Source organism: Cebus imitator, unplaced genomic scaffold (genome assembly GCF_001604975.1).
Source record: "Cebus imitator isolate Cc_AM_T3 unplaced genomic scaffold, Cebus_imitator-1.0 Scaffold166, whole genome shotgun sequence".
Taxonomy (NCBI): domain Eukaryota; kingdom Metazoa; phylum Chordata; class Mammalia; order Primates; family Cebidae; genus Cebus; species Cebus imitator.
Genome location: NW_016107481.1, coordinates 2,902,152 through 2,919,012, shown reverse-complemented (window position 1 = coordinate 2,919,012; position 16,861 = coordinate 2,902,152). Strand labels below are relative to the sequence as shown.

The 16,861-nt window shown below is 35.3% G+C and overlaps 1 protein-coding gene and 1 pseudogene across 14 annotated transcripts in view; both read left to right on the top strand.

Annotated features, from left to right (window-relative positions):
• EVI5 (ecotropic viral integration site 5) overlaps positions 1-16,861 on the top strand; it is a 241,745-nt gene that overhangs the window by 78,768 nt on the left and 146,116 nt on the right. For all 14 annotated transcript variants that reach the window (XM_037744143.1, XM_017544163.2, XM_037744144.1 and 11 more), the window contains 7 exons: positions 3,625-3,814; positions 4,747-4,971; positions 5,809-5,883; positions 10,337-10,462; positions 12,561-12,704; positions 13,980-14,069; positions 14,476-14,573. In XM_037744143.1, the coding sequence (XP_037600071.1) occupies positions 3,625-3,814; positions 4,747-4,971; positions 5,809-5,883; positions 10,337-10,462; positions 12,561-12,704; positions 13,980-14,069; positions 14,476-14,573 (948 nt within the window). The remainder of the gene's footprint in view (positions 1-3,624; positions 3,815-4,746; positions 4,972-5,808; positions 5,884-10,336; positions 10,463-12,560; positions 12,705-13,979; positions 14,070-14,475; positions 14,574-16,861) is intronic.
• Positions 7,377-7,498, top strand: LOC119473555 (annotated as a pseudogene).

Genomic DNA, 16,861 nt, shown 5'->3' with positions numbered 1-16,861 from the left:
ATGGATATAAATTTTCATTTCTTTTGTGTATGTACCTAGGAGTGGAATTGCTGAGTCATGGTAATTCTGTGCTTATCATTTGAGGAACTGTCAGGCTGAGGTGCTTGTACCATTTTACATTCCGACAAGTAGTGTATGAGAGTCCCATTGTCTTTATATTCTCACAAACACTTTTGTTGTTGGTCATCTTGATTGTAACTAACCTAATGGTTGTAAAGTATCTCATTGTGTTTTCAGTTTGCTTTTTCTTGATGACTAGTGATGTTGACTATCTTCTTACATATTTATTGGCCATTTTCTTTGGAAAAAATGTCTATTCAGATCTTTTGTTCATTTTTAAATCACATTATTATTGATTTGTAAGGGTTCTCTATAAATTCTAGATACAAGTCCTTTATGATTTGCAAGTACTTTTCTCCCATTCTGTAGATTGTCTTTCCACTTTCTTGGTGGTAGCCAGTAAAGTACAAAATGGTTTTAATTTTATGAATTCCAGTGTATCTATTTTTTCTTTTGTCACATGTGCATTTGATCATATTTAAGAAGGCTTTACCTAACTCAAAGTCATGAAGATTTATTCTTGTATTTTCTTCTATATTATGCTTGTTCTTGAAATTTATATAGATGGAATCATATCGTATGTACCCCTTTGTACCTGGCTTCTTTCATTCTACCTAACATCTATAAGATTCATCCATGTTGATGCATGTGTCAGTAGTTTCTTTGTTTTTATTGCTGAATAGTATCACAGTGAATGAATGTACCACAATTCGATGACTTATTTTTCTGAACATTTGGATTGTACCTGGTTTTGGGCTATTGTGAATAAAGCTGCTATGAACTTTCAACTATATCTTCTTTGTACATATGTTCTCATTTAACTTGCTAGACCACATGGAAATGTATTTTCACTTTGTGAGGAATTATCAAACCGTTCTGAAATGTGTTATACTATTTTATACTTTTAATTTTGATATGAGTTACAATTGCTTCCATGCTGACCAACATTTGGTATGGTCAGTCTTTAGAATTGTAGCCATTCTAATATGTATGTAGTTTGGTTTTAACTTGCATTTCCCATGATAAGTAAAGATGTTAAACATTTGTCAAGTACTGACTGGCTATTTGATTATCTTTTTTGGAAAGTATCAGTTTACATCTCTTAGTCATTTTTTAAAATGTGGTGTTTGGCTGGCTTCTTAGTTGTTGACCTTAAGGGTGGTTCATATATTCTGTATACCAATCTTTTGTCAGATACCTGTATTGAGACTTTTTTTTTTCCTCAGTCTCTGGTCTAGCTTGCCATTTCATTTTTTAAAATAATATCTTTTGAGGAGCACAACTCTTTAATTTTGGTGAAGTCCAGTTTTCTAATCTTTTCTTTTATGGTTACTATTTCTTTATGTCCTGTAAACAAATTTTTACCTACCCCAAAGGTTGTGAAGAGGTTTTCCTATATTTTGTTTTTAGGAGTTTTATAGTTTTGTTACATTTAGGCTTATACACTTTAAATCATTTTTACATATGATATGAGATAAAGCAGGGACAGTATCTTTAAATTGTATAATGTCTTGAGATGTTTTATTTGTAAATGCTCCTCACAGCTTTGTATAATTGGATGTGCTATTTCCATATTCTTGGAAGGTTGTCTGCTTAATCATCTCTAACCCACGAATGCTATGAATTCACTTAATATTCTTGCCCATCCTAGAAGTTGTATTAATAACTCAGCAATCCAAGACTTTTTGATTCTCTAAAAGCCTTCTGTTTAGGCACTTCTTCATCTAGACTTTCATTACACCTCGAACTTAGGTTTAACTTGGGAAGTACCATTTCTTTCTCTGAACTGCATATCTCTGTTGATAGTGATGCAATTTAATTGAGATGTGGCAAGCATTCAGTAAATAAGTGAAGCAAAGAACTAAGATTTAGATTATTTGAGTAAAATTTGTTTCTCTATTCTATCTACAATTCTTAGGACTTAGAATCATATGGAAAATTACTTAGGTAACCTTATTTTTCCATAAAATATATTATGGATTTACTGAAATAATTTGTATTTAAAAACATTATTTAAAGTAAAATATCATCATTAATTCTTTTTTTATCTTTTTCCTCAGGAACCTTGTTCCAAATTAATTCTTTTTCTCAAGTAAAATTATTTATAGTAATTAGTTGATGCTTACTTTGGCTGTTTGGTATGTTTTTATGTTTTTAGCAATATTTGGGAAATTTTATTTTAATCATTGTTGCCTTGAAAATATGTTAAATTTTCCCTCAATAGGGATAGAATTTGTTTGTTCAGTTTATACTGTTGTGTTACTGAATGTGACATACCTGGAATTTGGAATTTTAAAATTTTGGACTTACGATTTTATTTTATTTCGATAGTTAATATACTTTGTATTGAACTAAATGTTCTAAGGGATATAAAGAGGAGTCACATATAAATCTGGCTATCAAAGGGTGCTTCTAATAATCTGCTAAATAGGATTCAACCTCTATATGTTTCTTTTCTTTCTCAGCTTTTGTATTTTATGAATTAGTATTGTGAGCATTTGTTGTACCCTAAGCAAATGACTTTTCCTGGAAGAATTACTGAAAGTGAGTAGTAGCTCTGTTAAATAGTGATAGAGCCACATTTTCCAAACTTCCTTTATAGCTGGTGCATATGTGAAAGAAATAAAAGACTTAATGTTGTGGTTAGTCATGGATTGGCTCTTGAAAATTATCTTAACCCATCTTTCATCAGATAAGGAGGAGGCCTAATACAGGGTTGCAAGCTCAAAAGTCAACAGGGATTTCATGAGTGAAGAGGTCCCAGTTTAACAGTGTAAGCCCAGTAATAAATAGCAGCTGTTAGCCGGTCTGAGTTTTAGGGGAAACTGTAGGGATTATGGAAATTGATCAGATTAAAGTCCTGCATTTGAAGGAAGAAGCTCCCACGCAGCTGTTTCCTGTTATTACTGTGCAGGAGTGTAGACTGGTTTTATGTTTTTATTTTTCAGGAGAATCTAGAATTATAAATAAGGTATAAATTCATATAAGCAAATACATGAAATCCTCCAATTTTAATGTATTAGTAATAGCTCAGTTTTTTACACAAACACTGCATGGGCCACATAAATACTTTTTGTTTGGGCAGATTAGTTCTGCATGTGTGAAGCAAAATGAAGAAAGAGAAGTGATTTGGTTAATTTTGGGGGCTCTGCCTTACTTTTAAGCCTTGGACATATTGTAAACATTTTAGGATTAGTTATTTCGTAGATTTATTGTATCTCTTCCAAGTGTAAGTTCTTTTTTCCTGAATCCTACCCATCTACTTTTCTCATCAGATATCCCCCAAATAGAAATTTTAATGGAAATGAAGGGGGATTATAATGGGACTAGTAACTCAAAAATATTTCACTTAATTTGCTTTTCAAATTTTCAAACTGCTATGATAGGTGAAAAAATATAGCAGTAATTTTATTGATGCCAACCAAAATTTATTTAAATCATGTATATTATTAAAACTGTATTTTAAAAGTGGCTAAATTACAGAATCAAGCTCTAAGTATCATCACTGCCTCTTCTAATATCACTGTTAGATTAGATCTTGAACAGTTTTTAATTATGTTTTAGATTGTTAGAAACGGATAGTAAATCTTTAAGATCTGTAAATGGGTCAAGAAGAAACAGTGGCTCTTCTCTTGTGTCGAGTTCATCAGCCTCTAGCAACCTCAGTCACCTTGAAGAAGATTCTTGGATTCTTTGGGGAAGAATTGTTAATGAATGGGAAGATGTACGCAAAAAAAAGGAAAAACAAGTTAAGGTATTCATGTTCTTTGTTGACGTTCTTATTCTTATTCCAAAGTGCATCAGGCATAACTTAATAGAGTATTAGAAAAAAAAAAACCCAAATTCTGACAGCTTTCAAGCTATATATTAAAGGGGTCTGCTTTATTTGTTTTTACTTACTTTCACCCCTAGAAATTTTAATTTGAAGACATTAGTTGTTACAGAGGTCCTGATAATGTAGAAATATATAATATACAGCTGAAAATTATTTACTTATTATAGAGACTTACTTTGTTGCTCAGGTTGGAGTGCAGTGGTGCAATCATAGCTCACTATAACTTCGAATTTATGGGCTCAAGCTGTTCTCCTGCCTCAGGCTCCTGAGTAACTATGACTACAGGTGTGTGCCACCACACCTGGCTAATTTTTTATTTTCACTTTTTTGTAGAGATGGGGTCTTACTTTGTTGCCCAGGCTGGTCTCAAACTCCTGGCCTCAAGCAGTCTTCCTGCCTCAGCCTCCCAAAGTGTTATGAGCTACCTTGCCCAGCCTGAAAATTGTTTTAGAAATTAAATTCTGTAATTATATAGGTTCAGAAATGAAGTTGTAATATCCTGAATTCTTGAATTACAGTATTTTACTTTTTTTTTTTTCTTTTTTTTGTCTTCAGTATTGAATGATGGGTACTGTACCATCATTCACAGCTTTGTAGGTTTCAGGTCCATTACCTTAAGAGGCCACACACTGAGGTGAAATGACCGTTATTAATCCTCTGACCAGAACAGGATACACCCAGGGCCCCGTCTTACCCTTGGCTTAAAGGGTTCCCTAGTTTTACTATAAAGCTAGTTTTGTGAGTTACAAATTTGATGAAGTCTTCCACTTCATTCCAACCCCCTAGTAAGTCTTCTTTGCTTGCAAGATAGGCTTAAATAATTTATTTAAAAAATTTTATTGTATTTTTAGGAACTTGTCCGTAAAGGGATACCTCATCACTTTAGAGCAATAGTTTGGCAACTTTTATGCAGTGCACAAAGTATGCCGATTAAGGATCAGTATTCAGAACTACTGAAAATGACCTCACCTTGTGAAAAATTGATCCGAAGGGACATTGCTAGAACTTATCCTGAGCACAATTTTTTTAAGGAAAAAGATAGCCTTGGACAGGAGGTTTTATTTAATGTAATGAAGGTAAGTTTCATTTATTTATTTTTATTCAGTTTTATTTATTCATATTTTGAAATGAAATGAATTCCTGGAAGGTTGAAATCACACATTTTTCACAATAAAGCATGACCTTCCACCACAGTGATCAGTTGCTTTGGCAATAAAATTGGTTTTAGCATTATTTTTGCCTTAATTCTGATGCTACATTACTGTCTAGTGTAGAAGACTTGTTAGAATATTTGCTACATTAGTCAGCATTAGTTGATAGAAATGCGATGGCTTATAAATCACATACCATAGAGGGCTCCTCATAAAAATGGGTAATTCACCATCTGTGAAGTTCGGAACCTGGGATGTGGGTTTCTCCTGGCAGATCTGAGTTCCTACAGTCAGCAAATTTTTCTCCTTGCTGTGACCAGCATTGTTTAGAACACTTAGCCCTTGAAAGGTATACCATTGTCATTTTTTCTTCAATATTGCTATTTCCCTTCCCACAGTTACTTTCTCTTTCAGCTGTCTCTGTGAAATACTGACTCTTGTTTAATCATTTCATTTCGCCAGTCCTTTGCCTTAAACCTAGTCTAGTTTTATCCACATCAATATAAATTTTACTTGATGTTTAAGCCCTGTCACCTTCCTGAGTACAAATTCCTTTATTTTATTTTATTATATTGTCTTCAGGAGCTACCAAGTTTGAATTGGGAAATTGTCAAAACAAAATTTCATGTAATAAAACATTTGCTTTTTAAATATGTATAGGATAACATCTATAACAAGCAAGCAAGAGCTTTTCTAAAAAACAAATGGTCAAGGAAGGTGTAACTTACCATGTATTTTGAACAACATTTTTTTACTTTTTAGGCTTATTCTTTAGTGGATCGTGAGGTTGGTTACTGTCAAGGAAGTGCTTTTATAGTTGGATTGTTGCTTATGCAGGTAAGTTAATATAAGTATTAAATGTCCAATGAAATTCTTTAGTAGATTGGAGAGTTTAAAAAGCATCTTTGTTTTTATTAAATATAAGTGGATATTGGGGATTTTTTCTAGGCATAATTCAAAGACAGATATTTAGTTGGCACTTTAAAAGGGCAAATGTGTTAAAATAACATACAATAATATCTTACTGCCAAATGAAATTTTAACTTCATGATGTATACATTTTTACTATAATAGTCTAAAGTTTGTATCTACAGTATTTTAAAATCTTACTTGTCAACATTTAATGAGGAGTAATCTTTTTCTAACCAAGGAGGGAATAATTAAAGTGTTGGTAAGAAAATCTTACTTATATTATAGAACATCTTCAGAAGTTTATAGAGAATTTAATTGACCACGGAGCTAAAGGCTTGTTATGCATACCTCACTGCATGCTCTAAAATAGCCATTTTTACCCCTCAAGGATATAACTTTGTTATTGAGTAGTTTTGCAGTGGGTTTGGGTGGGATGTTTTCAGAATTCACACATAGGATAGTCATAGCTTTGAAGGGAAATGGCATATAGTGTTATCTCCTTGGCTTTGTTGAAATGTTAAGTCCATCTTACTCTTTATTTAGTCTCAGATTTTAGTCCTGAAAAGGAATCATGGAGATGACTTGGTTTGAGTTGTATAGGATGATTTTGCAACTCAGTTCTGCACATGCTGTATGAATTTAGAGTAGATTATTTAACCTCTCTCTGAGCCTTAATAAGATAATACTATCTACTTTCAGATTAGTTGTGATTAGTTCCCTTCAAAGCTATGATTATCCTGCCCCTGAATTCTGAAAACATCCCACCCAAACCCATTGCAAAATTACTCAGTAACAAAGTTATATCCTTGAGGGAGTAAAAGTGGCTGAGTACCACTCCTTTAGAGCATACAGTGAGGTATGCGTAACAGACCTTTAGCTCCATGATCAATTAAATTCTCTGTAAATTTCTAAAGATGTTGTACAATATAAAAAAGATTTTCTTACCAGCACTGTAATTATTCCTTCCTTGGTTAGAAAAAGATTACTCCTCATTATTGGAGGTTATTTGAGGTAATGTTATGTAGAAGCCTAGCATGGTGTTTGGCACATAGGAGAAATGCAGTGAAAGTTCGTTGACTTGCCCAAGATCACACATCCTGGTAGATAAAAGCAGAGTAGGAATCAGAAACCATTTCCTGATGCTTTGCTTTCACTTCCCAACTGCGTGAAACTCTGTTGCTGTCAGGAATATACACATACCTGTTTTCTGAGTAGAATAAACCTGGTGTCAGACATCTCTGACACCAGGTTTATAATAAAAATAATTTTTACATTGTGTTACAGCATATGTAAGAACACATAAGAAGTGCTCCCAGTGGTTATTGATTTCTAAGTGGAATTATGTTATAAATAATACAATGCAAAACTACATTTGTTAATGTTAGGGTATAGTTGTTTAACAGAATTAACGATTTTTCAGCTTTGTGCAATGGCAGTTTCGTAGCCAATGAGATTTATCCAAGGCGTGATTATTGCTAATTGAAAATTATGATTTTCCTAATATATAATTGTTTAGTATTGGTAGATCTTTGTTATCAAACTAAGACATCCTTATTATCAGTCTAGTGATTTTTCTGTGGTTCTGTTCCTTTTATTTTCCTGTTAGCTCCACAGTAACTTTTTAGTAGTCGTTTCTCTTGGACATCTGAAGAGCAGTTTTTTCCTGCTTGAGGTCTGAATCTCTCAACAGCTGACCTAGCTTTCTAGAAATCCTTTGGATCCTGTGAATCCTCTAGGAATCACAGTTTCCTTCAAAACAGGGCAAGCAATGGTGGTAGAGATACTAACTTCAATAAGTATTATTACCATTATTGGAGTAATAAATGATATTTTGGTGATTGACTTAGCTGTTGTCAGTGTCAGCAATATACCAGCACAACAATGATGATCACTTATGGCCCAGGGCCATAAGGTAGAAAAAGCTCTTTTTGTTTTAAAAGTTTATGATCTTATTCCTTATGCTATATTGTCTCCCATAACTTTACTTTAGAAATGTAACTCAGAGAGTCTGATAAAATTTGTAAAGTTAGTATATATTGTATCAAAATGGTTAAAAGTGCTAGATATGTACTATGTTTTGTGTGTATCTTACTCCTATAAAATTTGGTATATCACCTGCATTAGATCTTTGCAAAAGACACAGATTCTTATCAGCTCAGAGTCACAGAGAAAGTATGTACACCACATTGCTCTAGGACTCAAGTGTCTTGATTTCTTTCTAATGGAAAAGGAATGACTATAAGGCAACTTGGTATATGCCACTCTGTGTCACATGTTTTCATTTTGCCACCATGGTTTCAGTTTTTTTGAGAAGGACCTAGTGATACTTTTTCTGTCTTCTTTTCCTCTTTTTTTAAATTACCTCAACTTATTTTTGAAAATGTTGCCATTAAAAAATTCTCCCCTAGCTCCCATATCATTGTTATTGCAAAGAAGGAATGAAACTTGTTTTAATATGTTCAAAAGAGAAAAAATTGTTGTAAGACAAAAAGGGAAATTATAATGATGTACTGTGTAATGACATTTTGGTCAACAGTGGACTACATGTGTGATGGTGCGTCCGTAAGATTATAATACCCTATTTTACTTTACTTTTTCTATGTTTAGATACACAAATATGTGCCATCATGTGACAGTTGGCCTGCAGAATTAAGTATAGTAACATACTGTACAGGTTTGTAGCCTAGGAGCAATAGGCTGTATACCATGTAGCCTAGGCGCATATGCATAGTAAGCTATGCGATGTAGGTTTGTGTAGGTGCACTCTATGATGTTTGCACAATGATGAAATCGCCTAAGGACGTATTATGCCTCAGTAATCTCAGTCCCCTTCCATGCTGTGGGAAAGAAAACAACTACCTTAGGGGAGAGCCAGCTTCCAGTGTTGAAATATTCTTAGGACAGATCCAGATTTCAGCTAAAGGAAGAGAGGAATATTTGGAAAAAAGATTGAGGATACAGGTAGACTATTCCGTTGATGGCAGAATGTGGGTTCCAGAAAATGCTGTGGAAAAGGTTGAGGAAAGGTTGGAAATGGGGTCAGATTAGGGGAACAGTAAAATCATATACGATGAGATTCCTGGGATTTGGGGCTTCTCGTAGTGACTGAAATAATTCAGAGGGGCTGTGGGGCTTGATAGAATTAATAGAGATAGTCTCCAAAGTAGAATTGTGGCCATTTGTGTTGGGAGAAAGGAAGAGCAGGTTTTGCCAAGAGAAACTCTTGGCTCCTGTCCATGGCTGTGTCAAGGCCAGGGAAAATATCTTGTTATTAGCAGCAGTCTTCAGTAAGAATAAGGCCTGGAGATCCTTTGGGGTGTTCTCTTTTGAAGCACACTGGTATAATGAGAATGAATGAGAATTAGCAGATTTTATTATTTTGAGAAAGATGGCTTAACAATTTGGATAGTTATTTGCCTAAGTATTCTGAATATCTTTGTAGCTCGTTACAGAGCTTTCACATTCATTATCTTCTTTGGTATGATTTCCTAATGATTTACACATAAACATGTGAAACTGGTACCTTTAAACCCCAATTTCGGATAATGTGAAAACTTAATTTACGTGTTCTTTTATTGCTTGTGCCACATCATACAATTTTATGCTCAGAATCCTCAAAAAACCTTCTTTCTTATTTAAGGTAAAAGTCAAAATCCTTACAGTGGCCTCTACAGCCCTCTGTGTTTTGGTTCCCTGTTATTTCCCTCCATGGTATAACCTTCACTCATAATATACTAATTTAGTAGTTCTCTATTTGCTGTTTCTTGAGCATGCCAAGTGTGATTCCATTTCAGGGCTTTTGTACTCTTTGGTCTTCGGGAACTGTTCTTTCCTCAGATGCTCCCTTGCTTTCTTCAGGATTCTGCCTAGCTGTTACCATATCAGGGGACCTTTCCTGATCTACATCAATAGCTGTGTGTCTTGCCAGCATTCCCTATTACCCTACTTTACTTTATTTCTATAGCATCCATCACCATCTGACATATATATTAGTTGATTTATTCCATGTCTTGTCCGTCTCCCTCCATTAGAAAGTTCAGGTTCCTTGAGAATAGATATTATGTTTATTTTGTTCACTGTTGTATACCCAGAGAGAGAAAAGTATCTGACTATAAATCAGTATTTGTTGGTTGAATTAATGAATGAGGCAAGTTGAGGCAGTTGGTTTCAGATGTTGTAAGATTTGTCCAACTTCTCATTCTTGGTGATAGAATGGGAGACTACTGGAACTTTCTGATTCTTAGCTCATTGCTCTTAACATTGCAACACACAGCCATTCAGTGTTTATGGTTGGGTGGGTGCTTGGTTTAAGTATCATTTGGTTTATTTGCGTTATCATAGAACATTAACCTATGTTGTTATTTTTCTTTCAATGTAGATGCCAGAAGAAGAAGCTTTCTGTGTATTTGTTAAATTAATGCAAGACTATAGACTTCGTGAACTTTTTAAACCAAGTATGGCAGAATTGGGCCTTTGTATGTACCAGTTTGAATGTATGATACAGGTAAATGTGCAGTATTGATCAAAAGACATGTTGCCTTTATATTTTTTCTTATCTTGTTCTGAGTGCCAACTAAGCAAATTTAATGTTAAAAGCATTAAAGTGCTTAAAGAAATAAATGTTTTAATTACATGATTGATTTTTGGTTGGTTAACATACAATTTGACCTACTTTCAAATGAAGTGCTATCTTTAGATAGATCACAGTCTAGAACTTGACTCCAGTTTTTGTATTCAAACCTCTTAAGCATTTCTGCCAAATGTTCTATAAACCCTTTACCTAAGCACATGAACTTTCTTATTATATCCTATTATTGTTACATAGTCTAAGCTCTTTTACAGGAGCTTTATGATATTATCACACTGACATCAGTCCATTTACTTTGAGACTATCTGTCTCTTTGAGTCCTCGCCCCTGCCTTTTTACTTTTATCTTACTTTTTTGCTAGCCCGTAATTTTTTTTCCTGTAATGTTTTCTTCTTATGTTGCTAATTAAAGACAAGTTATCTAGTGACTGTATGAAAGTGGAGAGAATAGGAGCAGAATAAAAATCAAGGGAAAAATACTTTTGAAGTATTTTACCTTTCCGGAATTTAATTTTTATATTTTATATATTTAAATAAGTTTGCTATAGTGTAAGTATTTTCATTTATTTAAATTTCAATTTCATTTAAATTCCAATTTCAATTAAATGAGCAGAATTTTTAAAAGTAGGTTAATGATTCAGCTGGCATGAGAGCCATTTTTATTAGTTTCCTGTCTCTTGGCAGCCTTATAAACTCCTGTTTTTCCATCTGTGGTGGGAGCAAGGGGATATGTAAAATGTTCTTACATTTTATTTTTTAATTGACATACAATAATTGTACATTATGGGGTACATATTTTTTGTTTTTATGTATTTTAAAGAAAAAGCCAGAATAGGTCTTGAGGTTATTTTATTTATTTATTTTTTTCTTCTGAGACACAGTCTAGTTTTGTCACCCAGGCTGAAGTACAGTGACACAATCATGGTTCACTGCCGCCTTGACCTCCTGGGCTGAAGTGATCCTCCTGCCTCAGCCTCCTGTATAATTGAAACTATGGATGTACACCACTGCAGCGGACTAATTTTTTATTATTTTTTAATTTTAATTTTTAAAATTTTTTGTAGAGACACGGTCTCACTGTGTTGCCCAGATTGGTGTTGAACTTCTGGGCTCAAGTGATCCTCCCATCTCAGCCTCCCAAGGTGCTGGGATTACAGGCATGAGCCACTGTGCCTGGACTTGAGATGATTCTTAATTAACTCTTTTCCTGAAATAGTAAGCTTGTTTTTAGCAGCCTTAAACTCTCTTGGTGTTATATTTTCAATTAATGTATGTCATTTATGACCAGATGCAGTGGCTCATGCCTGTAATCCCAGCACTTTAGGAAGCTGAGGTGGATAGATTGCTTGAGCCCAGGAGTTCGAGACCAGCTTGGGCAACATGGCAAAATCTTGTCTCTACTAAAATTTTTAAAATTAGCTGCACATGGTGGTGTGCACCTGTAGTCCCAGCTGCCTGGGAGGCTGAGATCAGAGGATCACTTGAGCTTGGGAGGCAGAGGTTGCCGTGAGCCAAGATCGTGCCATTGTACCCTAGCCTGGGTGACAGAGTGAGACCCTGTCTCAAAAAAAAAAGTCTCATTTATGTTTTGAATTACTAGAGTTGCTGGAACAGCTGTATTTTGAGTATTTTTCCTATTCTTTAGGAAGGTAAGAATAGGTGATCAGTGGTAGATAGTGCCTGAAAGTATTTTAACATACAGTTTCTTTTCTTTTTAAACTTTTTTTTTTAATATTATAGTTGATAGAAAAGTATAGAAAATATTAGTCACTCATGTATCCAACAGGATTAAACAAATATAAAACTTTTATTTTAGTTTCTTTTTATTAATAAATGTTATATTCAAAATTCAAAACTCACATGTCCAAATGTTTGAATTTCTGCATCTTACCTTTTCCATATGACGCTTGAACTAATGTTTGTGTTTGGTATAGGCTAATCTAGTATAAATGTAATGATCTAATTTAAAATGCTCAATTTTACTATGTTTTAACTAATTATTTTCTTCTCTTTAGGAGCATCTTCCAGAGCTCTTTGTACATTTTCAATCTCAGAGTTTTCATACCTCAATGTATGCATCATCCTGGTTTCTGACTATCTTTCTTACAACTTTTCCACTACCAATTGCAACAAGAATATTTGATATCTTTATGTCTGAGGTAAGCTAATGGAGAGACAAGGAGCAGGAGTTGAGCAAAGGGGTCATTGAGTTTGTGAGAGCAGGGCAACGAAGAGAGCAATGAAGGAAAGCCATGAGTCCCATGCAAAAGTGCTTGCATGGATAGTCTCATTTAAACCTTATAATAACCCTATCAGGTAGATACTGTTTTTATTCTATTTATTAGATGATAGATAAGGAAGCTGAGACTTAGAGAAAGGTTAAGTAGCTTGTCTGTGAACACACAATACATTAAGTGATGTTGTAACCAGGATTCAAACATAGGCAATTTGGAGCCTACACTGTTAATCATAACCTCTTTATCACCTTCTAACTGATACAGTGAAAGTTAGTGAGAGGTAAAATTTGTCTTACAGTTAATATTGTTGCAATGCATCTGTTATCCAAAGAGAAAAGACATAGTAAGCATGTTTATTCTATTCTATGAACACGTTTCAGCTTGTTGTCCTTTTGCCAGCAGCACATAGTAGTAATCCTTTGTTTTCTAGTCTGCAAACTCAATATTAGTTGTTTTTTTTTTTTTTTGAGATGGCGTTTCACTCATGTTACCCAGGCTGGAGTGCAATGGCGCGATCTCGGCTCACCGCAACCTCCGCCTTCTGGGTTCAGGAAATTCTCCTGCCTCAGCCTCCTGAGTAGCTGGGATTACAGGCACGTGCCACCATGCCCAGCTAATTTTTTGTATTTTTAGTAGAGACGGGGTTTCACCATGTTGACCAGGATGGTCTCGATCTCTTGACCTCGTGATCCACCCGCCTCGGCCTCCCAAAGTGCTGGGATTACAGGCTTGAGCCACCGCGCCCGGCCTATTAGTTGTTATTAATTACATCTTGGGAAAATCAATTCGTAGTACCTATCTAAATTAGTTCAGATCAGAGTTGGCCAAGTATGATTCATGTACCAGTCAATCAGATGGACAGATTTTTGTGCCAAATCTGTCTTTCCACACCTGTTTTTTATTTGTTTGTTTGTTTGTTTTTAAATAAAGTTTTCCTGGAACACAGCGCTGACCGTATATTTACATGTCGGGTATGTCTGCTTTGGGTTTGTAGTGGCAGAGCTGAGTAATTTTGACAGACAGTGTAGCCCACCAAACCGGAAATATTTGCTCTCTGACTCTTTACAAAAAACGTTTGCCAGCCTCTAGTTTAGATTCCTAAATGTTTACCTTAGTATTATTTGAAATGACTTGTTTTTGTTGATGGAAGAGTGAGATAAATTTGGATTTATTTAATTTGTTTCCTTGTTTCCTCAGGGTTTAGAAATAGTGTTTCGGGTAGGATTAGCACTTCTTCAAATGAATCAGGCAGAACTGATGCAACTTGACATGGAAGGGATGTTACAGGTAAGTTCATAATTTTTTCTTTCTGTTTTTTTGAGATGGAGTCTTACTCTGTAGCCCAGGCTGGAGTGTGGTGGCGTGATCTCGGCTCACTGCAACCTCCACCTCCCAGGTGCAAGCGATCCTCCTCCCCCCACCCCCCGCCTGAACCTCCTGTGTAGTTGGAATTACAAATGTGTACCACCATGCCTGGCTAATTTTTGTGTTTTTAGTAGAGACAGGGTTTCATCATGTTGGCCAGGCTGGTCTCAAGCTCCTGACCTCAAGTGATCTGCCTGCCTTGGCCTCCCAAAGTGCTGAGGTTACAAGCATGAGCCATCATGCACAGTCCATAATTTCTTTAGTGTCTTTGGATTTCACTATTAACAGCACTAAATCATTCTTATGTTTTTCTTTTACTGTATGTTAGCACTTTCAAAAGGTCATTCCACATCAGTTTGATGGAGTCCCAGACAAGTTAATCCAAGCAGCTTACCAAGTCAAATACAACTCAAAAAAAATGAAAAAGTAAGTATTTTATATATTTTTTGGAAATTCAGTGGAAGTGACAAAATATTCTAGTGGTACAGTTTTCCTCCTTAGGTTATAGAACTGTATTATTTCCTTTGGTAATATTGGTTTCAATATAACATAAAGCTAACGTTAGAATGTGCTACCTTTTAATAGTGGTACATGGGACTAGCATGTACTACCTTTAAAACTTTCCTCCTTTTCCACATTGACTGGAATTAGGAGTCTGGAATGGATATACATATTTAAGGATGCTGTTATTTAAAAAAAAAAACACAAAACTTTTCTGGTGTGGTCCCATTCATTGACATTCTTTTCCTCTTAGTTTGACCCCAGAGTGTCACTTAAGTTCAAAATTAGCATAACCAGCAAGATAGGCATGAGGTATGGATTGACAACTTAAAAATTTATTTGTTTATTTTAGAGACAGGCTTTGGCTCTGTCATCCAGGCTGGAGTATAGTGGAATGATCGTGGCTCACTGCAGCCTTGAAATCCTGGGCTCAAGTGATTCTCCCCTATCAGCTTCCTGAGTACAGGAGGTATCCTGTTTCTACTAAAGTACAGTTGTACTACAGGTGCACACCACCATGCCTGGCTAATTAAAAAAAATTTTTTTGTAGAGACAGGGTCTCACTATGTTGCCCAGACTGATCTGAAACTCCTGGGCTCAAGTGATTCTCCCACCTTAGCCTCCTAAAATGTTGGGATTGCAGGTGTGGCTGCTGCACCTGGCCAAGTGTTGTTTATTGTGCTACTTTCTAATGAAGCTTTTCTTGGTATGTGTGTCATAAAAGTTCAAAATACCACGCCTGTAATCCCAGCACTTTGGGAGACCGAGGCGGGTGGATCACGAGGTCAAGAGATCGAGACCATCCTGGTCAACATGGTGAAACCCTGTCTCTACTAAAAATACAAAAAATTAGCTGGGCACGGTAGCGTGTGCCTGTAATCCCAGCTACTCAGGAGGCTGAGACAGGAGAATTGCCCGAACCCAGGAGGCAGAGGTTGCGGTGAGCCGAGATCGCATCATTGCACTCCAGGCTGGGTAACAAGAGTGAAACACTGTCTCAAAAAAAGAAAAAAAAAAAAAAGTTCAAAATAAACAACCTTGGTTCATTAGTTTTATTTTTGAATCAGATTAAGAGCGTTAATTAAAATAATAGCTGTTATTTCTCTAGCTTCCGGTACTTAATTCTTAGCCTTAGGTCATAGTTAGCTTTTCTGATACTGTACTTTCTATGGTACAAAATGCTTTAAAATGATAACAATACTTTATGCTAGCAGTTAGCAGTGTCTTTTCTACTGCAATGTGAAATTACATTAACATGTATAACATACTACTCCCATGGGTATTCCTATTGCACAAACTATATTAATGAATTACTTGTGGTGTTTTAAATAACCACCATGATGTTGATATGTTTTAAATAACTACCATCATGTGGAGACATCATATAGACCAAAAAGCTGCTGCACCTTATAACTGATAAGAAGGAATCATCTCGATTTTTTTCACTTGGTAAAACCACATTGAAATCACACTAGCCAGGTAGAGAATTTATTTTACTTCAAAAGTCTGATAGAGAATGAGATTTCCCAACCTTCTTGGTAAGTAAGTCTCCTTTTAGATCTTGTCATATGTACAATCCATTTCTGAAATTTCAGTTATCCTGTTTACTTATCAGACTTCTGGCCCCCTAGTTCTTTCACTTTCTTATTTATGCTCTCCGCATTCTGCTTTATCAAGATCTCTAGACTGACGTGTAAAAGCCTTCTGATATGAACAACTGTACTTCCTCTGCCCTTTTGTATCCTGTATTCATGTAGCCAAGTGTTACTGCATAGTTACTGAGATTGCTGACAGTAAATTATGTTTCCAGTGGCCCTCCATGTGTATTTATATTGGCTTTCATTAATTATCTCATTCCTCACAGTGATTACTTCAAACCTTACCGTTCTTCCCAGCTCTCATCCCCTTTTTACCATATTTAACTCTCGGCAGATTACCTTATTCTTAATTCAGCCATCATTTTCAGACTTCCTGAACTTGCTGTCTTCCAGCTTGTAGACTTAGCTATGTCTTTTTTTTCTCTTTTTGTAATACAATGTTTTATTCCTTTATAATGCTACTTCAGAATAAGTGATGTTATTCATTCCCATCTCTTCCAGGTCCTTGCTCCATTAATTATTCCATCTGTCCTCTATCTTCAACCTCTCTCTTTCTGTTGTTTCATTTTCTTCAATCTTGAGTTCTGACTTAGAAACAACCTTCCTCAACATAGC